This window comes from Monosiga brevicollis, genomic scaffold (assembly GCF_000002865.3).
Source record: "Monosiga brevicollis MX1 MONBRscaffold_34 genomic scaffold, whole genome shotgun sequence".
NCBI lineage: Eukaryota > Choanoflagellata > Craspedida > Salpingoecidae > Monosiga > Monosiga brevicollis.
The window spans coordinates 308,640-323,087 of NW_001865071.1; the positions used below are offsets into that span (position 1 = coordinate 308,640).

The 14,448-nt window shown below is 55.2% G+C and overlaps 5 protein-coding genes across 5 annotated transcripts in view; 4 read left to right on the plus strand and 1 right to left on the minus strand.

The window, feature by feature from the left end:
* MONBRDRAFT_29430 (uncharacterized protein) overlaps window positions 1-1,037 on the plus strand; it is a gene marked incomplete at both ends in the record, with an annotated part of 2,214 nt that extends 1,177 nt beyond the window's left edge. Inside the window, 6 exons of the mRNA XM_001749834.1 lie at window positions 42-45; window positions 159-233; window positions 319-485; window positions 608-672; window positions 787-835; window positions 924-1,037. Coding sequence (XP_001749886.1) covers window positions 42-45; window positions 159-233; window positions 319-485; window positions 608-672; window positions 787-835; window positions 924-1,037 — 474 coding nt within the window. The remainder of the gene's footprint in view (window positions 1-41; window positions 46-158; window positions 234-318; window positions 486-607; window positions 673-786; window positions 836-923) is intronic.
* A 321-nt stretch (window positions 1,038-1,358) lies between these two features.
* On the minus strand, window positions 1,359-4,541 carry MONBRDRAFT_34344 (uncharacterized protein). The gene is made up of 10 exons (XM_001749889.1): window positions 4,407-4,541; window positions 4,027-4,264; window positions 3,823-3,911; window positions 3,620-3,695; window positions 3,485-3,517; window positions 3,259-3,348; window positions 2,636-2,706; window positions 2,228-2,284; window positions 1,982-2,112; window positions 1,359-1,861 (listed from the first exon to the last, which is right to left on the minus strand). The coding sequence occupies exons 1-10, from the start codon at window positions 4,478-4,480 to the stop codon at window positions 1,677-1,679; spliced, it is 1,044 nt and encodes a 347-aa protein (XP_001749941.1). The 5' UTR covers window positions 4,481-4,541; the 3' UTR covers window positions 1,359-1,676.
* A 452-nt stretch (window positions 4,542-4,993) lies between these two features.
* On the plus strand, window positions 4,994-8,091 carry MONBRDRAFT_29432 (uncharacterized protein; the record flags this gene model as incomplete). The annotated part of the gene is made up of 8 exons (XM_001749835.1): window positions 4,994-5,161; window positions 5,383-5,808; window positions 5,895-5,984; window positions 6,072-6,175; window positions 6,261-6,351; window positions 6,480-6,601; window positions 7,148-7,671; window positions 7,853-8,091. 8 exons carry the CDS (start codon window positions 4,994-4,996, stop codon window positions 8,089-8,091), a joined length of 1,764 nt encoding a protein of 587 aa, XP_001749887.1.
* A 1,083-nt stretch (window positions 8,092-9,174) lies between these two features.
* On the plus strand, window positions 9,175-10,297 carry MONBRDRAFT_12054 (uncharacterized protein; the record flags this gene model as incomplete). The annotated part of the gene is made up of 2 exons (XM_001749836.1): window positions 9,175-9,811; window positions 9,882-10,297. The coding sequence occupies 2 exons, from the start codon at window positions 9,175-9,177 to the stop codon at window positions 10,295-10,297; spliced, it is 1,053 nt and encodes a 350-aa protein (XP_001749888.1).
* Window positions 10,298-11,026: 729 nt separating this feature from the next.
* On the plus strand, window positions 11,027-14,340 carry MONBRDRAFT_12055 (uncharacterized protein; the record flags this gene model as incomplete). Its single annotated transcript, XM_001749837.1, has 4 exons — window positions 11,027-12,197; window positions 12,332-12,495; window positions 12,611-12,721; window positions 14,062-14,340. 4 exons carry the CDS (start codon window positions 11,027-11,029, stop codon window positions 14,338-14,340), a joined length of 1,725 nt encoding a protein of 574 aa, XP_001749889.1.
* Between the last annotated feature and the right edge of the window lie 108 nt (window positions 14,341-14,448).

The window sequence follows — 14,448 nt, forward strand, 5'->3', positions numbered from 1 at the left end:
AGGGGGGGCACCCTTTTTTTGGGGTTTTTTTTTTGAAAAAGGGGGGTTCCCCCCCCCCCCCCCCCCCCGCCCAGCCAACATTGTTGCTGCGGCCATCAGCTCATAGCGCGCGCAATGGTCGATGATGACGGCTGCCTGGGCTGCATAGGTCTTGGCAGGACTAGAGATGAGCATGGAGGAGTTTATTGACATGTGCATTTTGTTGGGTTGTGATTACTGTGACAGCATCAAAGGTATGAGCTTGGCCGAGGCTCTTCCCAGCCTTGGTGACCCAAAGACGAAACCAGGGGCGCTGATACGCACTGCGGCGTTTCACAGGCATTGGTCGGCAAAAGGCGTATCAGCTGATCAAGGAGCACAAGAACATCGAGACCGTTTTGAAGCATCTCGATCCCAAGAAATACGTAATTCCCGAAGATTGGCACTTTGCCGAGGCGCGCGAGCTCTTTCTCCGGCCCGATGTGACACCAGCTGCCGAATGCGAAGTGAGTTTATGACTTTGAATTTTGCTTTGATCATGTCGTTTTTTCGATGTCTGTTGCGTTTGAGAAGCGCAGAGGCTCATTGACTCACCGGCTCAACATCTTCATGCATTGATCCATTCCAGTTCAAATGGACAACGCCTGACATTGACGGTCTGGTTAAATTCATGTGCCAAGAAAACGGGTTTGCGTACGTCTTGCTAACACGAGGCGAAGCCTTTTTTACCCGCGATCTTGTGTTTTCTCAAACTGTGGCTCTATGGGGTGCAACGCTCAATTTGAATGTTTGGTGTATCCGGCACAGCGAGGACCGTATTCGCAAATCTGCCGAAAAGCTGGTCAAGGCTCGCAAGGTTTGTTTGCAAAGCCCGTATCAATCACGGGATGTGTTGAAAATGCAAGTGTCGCTCGATTTCATGGTGTGTTTGGGCAATTTGACAGGGCGGGCAACAAGGACGGCTGGATAGCTTCTTCACTGCCATTCCCAGCGGCTCGGCCAAGCGCAACACGGTTGGTTTGCTGCCCAAGCCGGGCCCGCCGCCCTTCCTGTTTTGAACGGCGCCTCACGTGGTTGGTAATATGGTGCAATTTGCGGGTGAACAGAAGGACAAGAACCAGGGCAAGGGGGCCAAGGGGGCCAAAGGAGCCAAGGATGCGAAGAAGGCCAAGCGCAAATAATGACAACCTCTTGGCTTGTTTCCCAACCGTGGGTGGAAGAGCATGAGGAAAGGGCATTGCCTTTTTTTGCCCTTTTGTGATGTGTGCGTGTGTTGTGCTTTGTTTCGGTCAACGGAGCAGGTTGGGGTGGGGAGGGAGAGCATTGCCACGGCGAAGGATTATGGCTGACGGGTATTTGGACTGCTGTTGGCTCATGCTTGTGTAAAGGTTCAGTGAATCGATTCCATTTTGGAAAAAAAAGGACCGTTTGGACCGAACTAGAAAACGGTGTGGGGGATGGCGCCGCCATCAAGGCACAAGCAAAAAAGAGAACTACTGCACACGGCATGCTACTCTCCAAAATGCATAATCAGAAGGGACAACAATTTACACAGAATGACGCGAAAAAGCCTATTTACGTGATAATGGTAGAGGCTGGAGCCCAACGGGACCTAACCAAAAAAACACCGAACGGCGAGTTGTGGCTGGCCGGCTGGCAAGAGAGGCCTCGTTGGAAGGAGAAAGGCCGGCAGGGGCTTATTGCTGCTGAGCGGGCTTGTCGTCCTTCTTGAGCCCAATGTCCCACGTGCCGTAGATGAGCGAGGCGATGGTGAGGCCCTGGAAGATGACACGTCCGCGCTGGAACGTCTGGCTCAGGCTCTGGTTACCGTTGCGGTAAGCCACAAAGCCACCGGCCAAGCACAGACCCGTTGCACCAATGACTGCGCATGATCACAAAGAGGTGGTGCAAGGTATTGCAAGATGAGTGCAGCTCAAGAAAGTCGGAGCAGAGCGGATGCCAAGTGGTCCAAAAGGGCAGAGGGGGTCAGCGCAAGACTTACAGGCGGGGACGAAGGGGTTCTCCTTCATGAACCGGGCATACTTGTTCTCGGGCTTGACAGGGTTCTCGAGGAAGAGCTGGGCAATCTGTTCGTCCGTGGTCGCGTGCGCCGCCATGTCGTTGTTGTTAGGGCTGGTTGAAAAATCAAAAGCAAGGTGAGGCAGGTTATGGCAGAGATGGAGGCCTTGAGAGAAGACTGTTTGCAGTTGGAGGGCAACTGGAGCTGTTGGAAAAAAAAATGACTCACCTGGCCATGGTTGTGGTACAAAAAGCTGGGCGGGAAAGAATCTTGAAGCAACTCAGGCTGACGACGGCAAAGGGAAAGTGGCAAAAGTGAGTGAGGCACACCAAGGCAGCGAGGAGAGGGGCCGTCGGGTGCGCCGAACACAACAAGGTGTCATCAGTGCCTCAGGACAAGTGGGCCCATCAAAAAACAAGCAGAAAAACCAGACCAGAACCGGTTTAAGAACAAGCAAGTACAATGCATGCGTCAACAACACCGGTCACAGGCAGAGGCCGCATCGGCTGCCGTATCATGCCACTGCCACTGCCATTCCCGCTGCCACTGCACGCACCCAGTCCCCGCACACTCTCTTGCATAAGCTTACCGGTCAATGGAAGAAAAATATCTCTCCTCTCTCTCTCTCTCGTGTACCTTTCTGTCTCTCTCTGTGTCTCTCTCTCTGTCTCCTCTCTCTCTCTGTGTCTCTCACGCACATGCACTGGCTGGTTGCAAGATGGGTGTAAGCGTGGAAGGAGCTTGATGAACTGCATTTGTCAGATAAAATAGGGCTTTGGGACGGTGCAAGACGTAACGGGTATAGTGTATCTGCTGTTACACTATCAAGTAAACGTGACCTTACCCCCATTGCATTCGGGGCAGCATGCGAGCATAATGTGTGTGTGTGTGAAGTTTCATCATGGCGAATTGGGGACATTCTGCAACGTTATGGGACGCAAGTGCATTACATCAGGATTCTTGTGGTGACAAGTTGGGGTGAAGCGCACAGGGCACGAAAGGAGTCGGCATGACCAAATATTTGTCAACTTTTGGTGATGGAAAGTCTTTATAATTTTGGTAACGAGACGACTTCGGAACTGGGCTACTTGGTTGTCGCGACGTGGGGGGCGAGCTGGGCCGCGGACGGCGCCTGCACATATTCCTCCTACACCCCCGCCGATACGCACCGGGCAAGAAAAGGGTAAGGCCAGGTGTAGCGTGGTACAGAGATTGGTTTAAGCAAGTTTTTGTTGCAAGGCTTCGAGCTGCAAACGTACCAGCTTGACACGAGTTGCCACGCCCGGCGGCAAATGGTGTTGCACGTAGGTCAGGTATGTATTCAGCGTGCTGTGGCTCAGGTTGCGCATCTATTCAGCACCATCGCATCAGAGGAGGACCACACAAATGTGTGCGCGTGTGTGTCTGTGAGAGTAAATTTAAGACCAAACAAGGTTCTTCCCAGCTCGTCTCTCCACCTCGCTCAAGATGGTCCACGTGCTGTACCTGGAAAAGACGTGCATGCGTTGCAATATCAAACTAGCCAAGACAGAGCAGCCCCGGCAGCGTGGTGAGAAACCAAGATGGTGCGCAACAGGAGTCAGCAAAAATACCGCCTCCCCTTGCCGCATGAAAACATACCTGGACGCGATGCTGCTTGTACACATGGGGGCTCTTGAGCACAGTCTCGCGGCGCTTATGGGTAGGCAGAGGAATGCTGCGCCTCAGCCCATACAGCCACAAAAGCACCGGATGTGAGAGCCAGGTCAGATTGGATCAGGATAAGGCTTCGAGCGACCCCTGCCCTGTGCTCCAAGCCTTGCCGAGACTTGACCCAAACTGACCGGCCAGTGCAGGAGATGCCCAGTTCGCGGGCTGCGCGCTCCAGGAAAGTGACGTAAGAGTCCAAGACGGCGTGATTGTAACCTTCCATCTACGAGTTGTTCAAACCATGCATGTGAATAGGAATGGTGCTTGGTGGTGGTGGCCAAGATGCGGCCCACCTGCCCATCCCAAATGTGGCGCAGAATGGATTGGAACAAACGTACGCGAATGCTGCACGTGCGGTACTGGGGCTCGTTGATGGTCTTCGGTCCCTTGGACTGAGCGCTCTGCTGCTCAGCAGCAAATGCCGCATACCGGGTCACATCAAACTTGTCGTCGCGGCGCGGACGACGCGAGCGCTGCTGCTGCTGCTTCTTGTTTTGATTTGCATTCTTTGCCTGTTTTTCCGAGCGTCCACCCGTCGACGCCGCCCGCGCTGCCACCATCGTCATTGGAAGCGCGCTAGAGACCCAGAGCACAGAGCAGAGCACCCATCATCAGAAAACATGCGAGATGCGAAGGGAGACAGCCAAAGTCTCTTATCAGACAAGCACGCTTTTATGGGCGGGCAAAAGGCCCAAGTAGAACAGCTAGTAAAACGTACCGCGCCAGAGGCGACCAAGACGTCAACCATGACGCCCGCGCGCCTGCAAAGACCGTCGCTACCGCCGCCGCCATCCTCGTCCGCCGCCGGAGAGAAAGAGAGAGAGAGAGAAGAAAAAAATGAAGAAAAGTGCATGATGGCACAACATCTGTTTTTGCCACCTGTTTAACACCACCCCATCATTGGTAGGTGGTTTCTCCTTGAGCATCATGTACCGAGTTAACCCTCTTAATATCTGCATCAACTCAAGTATGATTTTCTATCAAATCTGCAACATCTCATATTTATGCTACAAGTACGCACCAACTGCTTTTGAGGACAGCAGCAAGGAAAAAAAAAAAAAAACAAAGTCATCGACTCGTTGGTGTGAGATCGGGCTGGATCCCAGGGTGGTCTGCACCTCTTGCCTGCCTCGCCTGCCTGGTGAGGGAGTGAGTGAGTGAGTCAGAGGGGGAGGGAGAGCGGGAGAGAGGGGGAGAGAGGAGGGAAGAGAGAGAGAGGGAGAGGACGATAGTCAGTACGGGCTGTACGCTTGATTGAATCGCCATTGAAGTGTTGGAGCGACGACGACAACGACGAGGGTTGTGATGGAGTCGGTGGCAGCCGAATGCACCGCGCTGAAGCGAGAATACGACGCTTGCTTCCAAACTTGGTACAACACCGTGTTCCTGCAAGGTCGTGTCCAAGGCGCTGCGGATGGCACTGCCAATCGCCCCTGCCCCGAACTCTACCAGCGCTACCACGATTGTCTACAGGTCAGTTCGCCAGAGGCCATCCTGCATCCCCGCGTGCCAACCAACCAGTCCTCTGACAAGCATACTGTCCTGCAATGGGCAGGCGTGGCAGGCCAACAGCGCAGCCGAGGCTGCTGCCCACGGCACCACCACCATTCCAAACATCAACGAGCTCCGCCAGTGAAGCTAGCGCAAGCCCGCCTCGCGCCATGTCACCGTGCCGGCGCACATCAAGCTTACAGCTTGCCTGGCGCTGCCTATTGCTGTGCCTCGTGCTGAGCGCGGCCAGCAGTTCACTGTTTCATTCAGCACCCCAAACCCCTCTCTTTTCAGCGTGGCCTAACCACAATGTGGCCAATCTACACTTCTGGGTTGATCTCTGCTCCAGCAGTCTCGATGGCGTGCGCGCCCACCCACTCTTTCCCAATCGCCCACACGGTGTACACACCGTACGCAAGTTGGACTTGCACTACGCCACTTCTAACTTTGCTCAGCGCATCTTTGGCTTTCTCAACTTTTCGCTCCCCGGTACCTATCAGCTATCACTCAGCTGTCGCGGCTGCTGTCAACTTCGTCTCGCGACCAATGCGCGCCCGGCTGAGAGCCGCTCCGCTGTTCACATCTGCAACAGCAACCGGGACCGGTTTGATGTGGATCGCCAAATCACCGTACGTGGACGTGGTATTGACTTCCTTCTACCCAGTTCCAACGTGTACATGTCCCTTGACGCCCCGTCTTTGCCAATTCTGCATAGACCCTGAATGTCAGCTCCACCGTCCAAGGCAATCTCGTGTACTTTGACCTGCTCCATCAACAGGGCAGCCAAGGTTCCGATCACCTTCAGGTTGGATTGGCTCAACTTCAGTGACACGCTTTTACCTTGCAGGTGCTGCTCTAGATCTGATTCGGTTTTTGTGTCCACGCCCCGCAGCTGGCCTGGCGGGCCAAGTCTTCAGCCACCAGCGTCTTTGCCATTGTCGATCACGAGATGTTGCGGCCTCTGGCTGATCCCTTTCAGCGTTCCGTCCTGCTTGAGTCCGTTGCTGTGATGCCGGCCTGCTTGTGCTACCTGTGCTCGCACTCTTCTCAATTCGCTCCGGGCTTGATTGTTCTCTTTCAGCCCCGACGATGCGCCGTGGCGCACGGCCTGGCAAGAAGATGCAGATGTCATTGATTTTTCCGCCAATGCCGTAGCCACCGCGCTCAATCAGGTCTGTGCTATTCTGCGGCGCCCACGCTTCTCAACCTTGCGCGAACGGCGGAGAAAACAAGAGTGCAAGGCGCACAAAATGCGCACACGTTCGATGACCGTGTTCTTCGTTGATGTGGCCGTCCCTAGTTGAATGCGTCAGCCGTAACCATTCCCCAAGAAGACTGTTCACGGCCGTGGTTACCAAGTGATGCAAGCCCGCGCAAGATGGGGCGCTATCAGGCGGCCTACACGGGCATGTGCCGGTGGTTGTACGTTTCCCTTCGAAGTCGTGATCACACGGCTGCATCGCGTGTCTAGTCCCGCCTGCCATGACATCTGTGCTCCTGTATGCGTGTGGTGTGCCTGCGTCTGTGCGTTTTGAATTGGTATCAGGGCGGTGGCTCCACCGGATGACAGCGGTACAATCGGCAATAGCGTCAACCCTTTGGTCCCGAGCCATGATCTCGCGCGCATTCACAAGGCATGGCCAGCACACCGTTTGACTTGCCTTCCGAACTTTCGAGGGTCGATCTCTTCTCACTCACCCGTCATGGCCCCGTCGTCCTGCCCCTCTTTTTGACTCCCCGGTTTCAACAGCATGTGGCTACTTGGTTAGCGTCCCAGCGGGCAACACTACAGGGTAGCTTGAATGTACGCCTTCGCTCAACCTCGGCCGAAGCATTGGCTACCGTGTACTTTGCCGCGCAGTTTTCCGATTCGAATGGCGTCCAACAACACCGAGCGTCTATCCAGTGGGCCATCAATGATACCGCGCCAGCCTGTTGGACTCCCCGCCTTGCATGGGCAAGCATCAGCATGGTACACATGATCATTCCGGTGCAGAATCAGGGTGGCTGGGTGCTGTACCTGCTGGCCAACCTCGAGGCCATCATGAAGGCCACGCACGGTCGAGAGCGGTTCAACCTGGTGCTCGTTGACTATTACAGCGATGACTTGGACGTTGAGCAAGCGTTGGCCCAGAGCACCTTGCCGCACTGGCAAATTGTCCGAGTGGCAGGTCAATTCTCTCGAGCCGAGGGGGTGCAACGCGGCCTGGATGCTGTCGCAGCCAAGATACAAGCCAACCCACGCGACGAGATTGTCATCTCTAGCGACTTGCACGTGCGCTTTCCTATCGATTTTTTCATGCGCGTGCGCGAGAACACGCTCCGCGGCAAGACTGCCTACAACCCGGTGGTCCTGCGACTGGACTGCGAGCGTTATGCCCAGAATCCACATGGCTACTGGGAAACAGTGGGCTACGGCATCATAGCGCTCTTCCTCAATGACTGGCGCGCCATTGGAGGCATGAACGTACAAGAGTTTCGCTCACAATGGGGTGAGTCTTGCCCTGCGCACGATCACCCGCCCTTTGTTTTTTTGTTTTTTAATGAATAGCTTAGGCCCCTCGTTTGCTGGCCCCTCGTTTGCTCACCCGTTGCTTCTCGGTCTGCCTGCCCGACATCGGCGGGCCCCGGCTGTGCCACCTATGCCTGTTTATTGTTATCGTCTTGACACAGGAGGCGAAGACTGGGAATTGTTTGACCGCATCATCGGTCACGGGCTGGAGTGCGTGCGTGATCGTGTTGAGGGCTTTTATCACTTTTATCACTCCAAGTCAGGCATGTGGGGTGGGCATAATCCTTTGCTGCACCCGCACACATATGGGCTTTGGATGCCCTCGTCCATTGCCACGACGACGTCGGGAAACGTAGAGCAGCCTTTCCTTCTGCGCCTTGCAACCTGCGACTTTATGTGAGCATTTGAATTCGGTTGTTCGTTTGTGATGCAAGCACCTGTTTGTCTCGTCAGGCAGACTCACCTCTCTGGACATGTCTTCTGACTGTGGTTGAGCTTGTTAGGCGGCCCAAAGTTATGTGGCGCTTTCACGAGGATGGTTCGCTGAGATTATTGAACAATCAATCCTGGCTGGTAGCTCTCACGGCCCGCAAGGAGCTTGTGTTGCGACTGGAAGCTTCGCAGACAGCTGGGCCGCGAGACGGGGAAATTTTTACCATGCGCGGCCCCTTACTGCTGGTAAGGGCCTGCAGTGTGCTGTCGCGTTTGTGCTCGACCAACTTTGCGCTCAACTATGGGTTGGTGTCTGCAATTGGCTTTCTCAGGGCCAAGGCAATGCTTGCGTGACAGCGACTGGTGCTGGCCCCTTGCATCTCGAGGCATGTGGAGCGGACCCTGTGCCCGACATTGGCAGGCATGTCCTCGTCCTGCCGTCAAACTTTTTGATGTCTTGCATCTCGGTACTGACATTGAGTTTGACAACGACATAGGTGGCGAGTGAGTCGTGGCCATTGGATGCTGGACGGCCAATGCGTCACCTGGCTTCCGCCCAAACCAGCCTAACCAAAGTGGCAGAAGCCTCTAGCAAACGCACGCGATGCACAGCAAATCAACTTTCTTTTCTTGCGTCTCGTCTGTTTGTGTGTGCATGGAGGGGGTTGGTCAGGGCAGGGGTTTGGAGAGAGAGAGAGAGAGAGAGAGAGAGAGAGAGAGAGAGAGAGAGAGAGAGAGAGAGAGAGAGAGAGAGAGAGAGAGAGAGAGAGAGAGAACTTGATGATGATGTGTGTTGCGTTATGGAGGTCGATCTGAAGATAGAAGGGGGTGAATGTCAGACAATTTGAACCATCGGCACAGCAGCATGACCAGCATGTCGGATCGGCAGGCATGGGGACCGCTGATGCTGGGGGTCACCGTGGGGTGTGGGGGGACCTTGCTTGCGCAGCGGTTGTGGCATTGGCTGCGTTGTGGCGTGTGGTGGGAGACGGGCCGGGTAGTAGGCGGTGGTGACGGGGCTGCTGGGGAGGCAGGTGTGGTGGCACCGCCAATGGTCACGGGCCTGGCGGGGTTGATTGGCCGGACGCCGCTCGTGGAAGCGACAGCGCTATCGAAGCGCACCGGTTGCCGCATTCTCTTGAAGATGGAAGCGATGAATCCAGGCGGCTCCAGCAAAGACCGAATTGCTCTGAACATTATTGAGACAGCGGAGCGCGATGGTTGGCTCAAGCCAGGCGGGACGGTGATTGAGGGGACGGCCGGCTCAACGGGCATCAGTTTGGCGCTGCTGGCGCGTGCCCGAGGCTATCGCTGCATCATCGTCATGGCCGACGACATGGCCATGGAAAAGGAGATTCTGCTGCGAACGCTGGGCGCAGAGGTTCACCGTGTCAAGGCGGTTTCCTTTGTCAACAACCAGCACTTTTGTCGCGTGGCCGAAGCTCTGGCAACCGAGATCCCGGGCGGATTCTACGTCAATCAATTTGAAAATGCCGCCAATTTCTTGGCCCACTATCATCATACTGGGCCTGAAATCTGGGCTCAGACGAGTGGCGTCATCGACGCCTTTGTCATGGGTGCCGGAACTGGTGGTACCCTGGCCGGGGTAGGCACTTTTCTCAAGGAACAGAGTTCCGACATCCACGTCGTGTTGGCCGATCCCCCCGGCTCAGCCCTGTATCGAAAAGGTGCGTCTTGCTTGAAGCGTGCAACTTTGCCCTTGCTCGGCTCTGCCTCAACTCATTGGCCGATGCGCAGTGAAAAACGGAGTCATTTATACGTCCCAGCAGGCGGAGCAGCGCCTGCAGCGCAATCGTTATGACACCATTCTGGAGGGCGTGGGCATCGACCGTCTCACTCGCAACTTTGCGCTGGGGCAAGCGGCAGTGGATGATGCATACCAGGTGACGGATGCTGAATCGGTCACCATGGCTTATTGGCTGCTAGCCCACGAGGGTCTGTTTATTGGCTCCAGCTCTGCGCTCAATTTGGTGGCAGCCGTTAAACTGGCACGCACGCTTCCGGCCGGCAGCACCATTGTCACCTGCATCTGCGATCAAGGCAACCGAGGCATGTCGAAGGTGTACAATGATGCGTTTCTCGAGTCCAAAGACCTTCTCGCGGCCGCTCAACACGCCGACATTGCAACTGGATGCCTGGATTTTGTGTGCTAGCATGTCTATGCCATATGGAGCACTCCCCCGTTCCACCTTTGCATGCATCAGATAACTAGGGGAGCCTTGTGTTTTATGTGTAAACCTCGTTGGCCAGGTCCATTAAGAGGCTTTATGAAGGCGCCACGCGCCGCAATTGAGAATCGAGAGAGGCAGAGGCCGCAACTGAAGTCACGCGCAGCCGAGTGCAATCAATCACTATGGGCCGCACATAGAGAGGAGGCGACAGGCCCTCGACCTCGACCTCCCCCTTGGACTCCTTCAAGCAATGTTTCCCCCGCCCCCACCCCTTTCCCATTGCCCCAACAGCCGCTGCCGTGCAGAGTTATCTTCCTGCTGCCCTGCTGCGGCGCTCACGTCCCATCGAGCAGCTGCCGACGCTTTCGGACTGCGTCGTTCCCAATTGTCTGACAACACAAGTTATTGTAGACCATTAACAAGCTTTTGCTGACTGATAAACTGTTTAAGTGTAAGTTAGTGTAGTAAAAAGTAGAGTTTGTGTTGTTTATTCTTTTTCCTCAGTTTTCGGAGGTGATGACTCGAGCCGGGGTGCCCGGTCCGGCTGACTCGAGGGCAGCTGTGAAGTTCATTTGCAGTCCTGCCTGAGCGTGTTGTCGGTGTTGTCGTTGTTGTTGGTGGGAGCCCATCGGCAAGCTTTGGCAGTGTTATCTGAGCTTGAGATCGGGGCCGTGGCGGGACATTGCACTCGTGTAGATTACGACCATTCTTATGGCTAGTTCAGGAACAAATCCAGCCTCCGAGCCAGCAACACAGGATCAGGGCAGTTATGGCCAGGAGGCACGGTCGCTGGCCAGCGGGGCCAGCATAACCTCGGTGACGCGACATTCAGCCAACATCACTGCCCTGCTGGAGAAAATGTCCAGCGTGCTGCCTGGCCGCGCAAGTGAAGACCTGGCCTCACCTGCCGCCGACTGCGCCGACCCGTCCACCAACTCGACCCTTTCTGAAGACATCGATTTGAACATGGACGACATGAAGGAGCTTCTCTCGCTCCTCACAACTGTGGTTGAGAATGGTGGCTCTCGGAGCACGGCCGCCTTTCCTGCCCTCCTGGAGGAGCCCGAAGCCAATAATGTCTTTGCGTCGGAAGGGGCATCGTCCACCGAAGAACTGCCTACGCGGCAGCCCAGTCCCCAGCGAGGTGGCAATGCCTTTGGCACCTCTGTGCTGCAGCGCCTTCATCACGTTCAAGTCTCTTCGCTCAACTTTAATCGCGCCAAGTTGCAATGGGAGTACCCGCCGACCACCCTTTTGCTTCTCAAGAAACGCGGGGATCACAGCGTGACGGAATGGTTTGAAGCCGTGGCCGCCTATCTTGTCGAGCGCTACCCACACTGTATCATCTTCTTCCCACCCCAGCTATTCAAGGAGGACATTGCCGCTCTCAAAACCTCCAAACACTTTCAGGCCGTGTTTCGCCACCTCAAGACCTGGCCCGTCGATCAGCCCTTTACTGAAGTGGCTGCCAAGCAGAAGTTTGATCTCTGCATTTGCCTCGGTGGTGATGGCACACTCCTGCACCTGACGTCGATGTTCCAGCACGAAGTTCCGCCCGTTTTGTGTTTCAATCTCGGCAGCCTGGGGTTTCTCACGCCCTTTGACATTGCCGACTATAAAAGCGTCATCGACCAGGCCATGGGCGGAGACATGCCAATCAGCATCCGCATGCGCTTGCAATGCAAGGTCACACCTTCACCCGCCCGGTCGGAGAAGCGGCCGTCGCGCTACGACGTTATGCTGCAGGAGGCCGGGTTCATTGCACAGACACCCAGCCTGACCTGGACCCTGTTGAATGAGGTGACCATCGATCGTGGGCCTTCACCCTATCTCACCAAGCTCGAGGTCTATGTGGATGGTGAGCCCGTGACAACGATTCAGGGTAAGACGAAGACACACCGGATGACCTGTGCCTGTGTGCCTGTCTACCTGTGTGCCTGTGTGTGTGTGTGTGTGTGTGTGTGTGTCCCTCGGTGAAGAAATGCAGATTTTCTGATGCCCTGCCTTGTGCAATAGGCGACGGCTTGATCGTGGCCACACCCACGGGGAGCACGGCCTACTCGGCGGCCGCCGGTGGCTCCATGGTGCACCCAGCCGTGGCATGCATCCTTTTGACGCCCGTCTGTCCACACAATGTTACATCGCGACCGATTGTTGTACCTGCCAGCGCCGAGATTGAGGTAAATTTGTTTAGTCGTGAACACATGGGGGGTTCCTCGGCAGCCGCAACGCTTGACTCGTCGTAGGTCTCGCATTTGCTAATGCTTCTCCTTAATTTCTTGTTCCCGCGCACAGATTGTGGTCCCCAGCGATGCTCGAAGCCCAGCCTTTGCCGCGTTTGATGGACGCAACCGACTCAAACTTGATGTGAACGACCGCCTAACGGTCAAGTTTTCACCCTGGCCGGTACGTTACACAAGAAAAAAATCAAGATTTTCCCTTTGAACCGCGGGTGGTCATAAAGCGGAACGTGTTGTTACTGTTGGAGTTTTTTTTTTTTTTCTTCTACTCGAACCCAGAACTCAAACTGGTCCTGACTGGTCGGTCCATTAGGTACCCACCATTACGCGCTCGCGCGCCGAATGGTTTGGCTCTTTGTCGTCTTGCTTGGGCTGGAATCACCGAACTCGGCAGGGTGGTCCGTTGGCGACTGACGGGCCACAGTGAGCGTTGGTGGGCGGGGCAGGATCTTGTCCAGCTTAGCCACGTGCTGGAGCCTAGTTTGGTGTTGTGTCGCTTAAGCTGCCAAGCAGCACGGACCCACGCGCAGAATCTGTTTCCTGGGCACTATCGGGAACGGGAATGCCACGACTAGAGGAAGGAAGGAAGAAAAGAAGCGTCAGGTTTGACTTAAAGAAGTACCTTTTGGTAGACTGCCGATTTCAAGCCAGTTGATTGCCCAAACTATGATTCTTTTCTCAACAGTGCGTGTTGGCCAGCACACAGTTGACATTAACTTGATAAACAAAGCGGCGCCCATCTCTCGCTTTCGACGTCGCGAGGCATGTTGGCTCGAACTTGTCAAACTACATTCAACTGGACCCTCATGCTCCCCCCCTAAAAAAAAACGCACTCCCTCAAACACACACATGTCAGGAGGAGTGGCATGTTCTCATAGGCACACTCACACACACACGCACACACACATGTTTCTCTCAAATCTCTGTCTCTGTCTCTGTCTCTGTCTCTGTCTCTGTCTCTGTCTCTGTCTCTGTCTCTGTCTCTGTCTCTGTCTCTGTCTCTGTCTCTGTCTCTGTCTCTGTCTCTGTCTCTGTCTCTGTCTCTGTCTCTGTCTCTGTCTCTGTCTCTGTCTCTGTCTCTGTCTCTGTCTCTGTCTCTGTCTCTGTCTCTGTCTCTGTCTCTGTCTCTGTCTCTGTCTCTGTCTCTGTCTCTGTCTCTGTCTCTGTCTCTGTCTCTGTCTCTGTCTCTGTCTCTGTCTCTGTCTCTGTCTCTGTCTCTGTCTCTGTCTCTGTCTCTGTCTCTGTCTCTGTCTCTCTGTTTGTTGTAAATTCTTTGTTGCGACCTCGAGTGTGACCGGAGGTTGGTGGGTGTCGCTGGTGCTGGTGCTGGTGCTGGTGCTGGTGCTGGTGCTGGTGCTGGTGCTGGTGCTGGTGCTGGCTTCGTGTGAGCCGTTGTGTCGTGGGTGGGATAAGGGTTCAAGTTGATGGATGGGTGGCGGGATCGGGCTTTTGGGGAGCCTGTTGATCGCGTAATCATCGTGGTCTGATCATGGTTTGCTCGCGCAGTTTAGCAAGCAGATCCGGCCTTTGACCAACGTCTCGTTCCGCGCTGTGTCATTCCGGCAACGACTCGCCATGGAGAAGAACGCTAACGTCTTCGTCCCGGACGGGGACTCAAATGCCGAGGCACCCTTCAAGAACAGAAATGCCAACGACGAGGCACCACCACCCCCCAAGTTTGGATGCACGGTTGTCTTTGGGTTCTATGTTCGCCTCGCTTGCTACCTTTTGGTCGCCCTGGCCGCCGCAATCGCCGCGGGCACCTTCCAGACCGGCCGCAAGTGAGTATGCTCAAACTGTCGCAGCGCCTTTGTAGTTGTGCATGGCGACGGCAATAGGGCTCACCCTGGCCCCGATGCTCATTGTGATAGGCATGGCAAGCATGCTCAAACA

What these genes read in the sequence shown, in the direction of transcription:
- MONBRDRAFT_34344 (XM_001749889.1), bottom strand. Translation starts at nt 4,480, where the DNA reads ATGGCGGCGGCGGTAGCGACGGTCTTTGCAGGCGCGCGGGCGTCATGG. An exon ending in GGCATCTCCTGCACTGGCCG is followed by an intron (nt 3,696 to 3,822) that starts GTCAGTTTGGGT and finishes GCTGAGGCGCAG; the next exon opens with CATTCCTCTGCCTACCCATA. An exon ending in ACAAGCAGCATCGCGTCCAG is followed by an intron (nt 3,518 to 3,619) that starts GTATGTTTTCAT and finishes TGTCTTGGCTAG; the next exon opens with TTTGATATTGCAACGCATGC.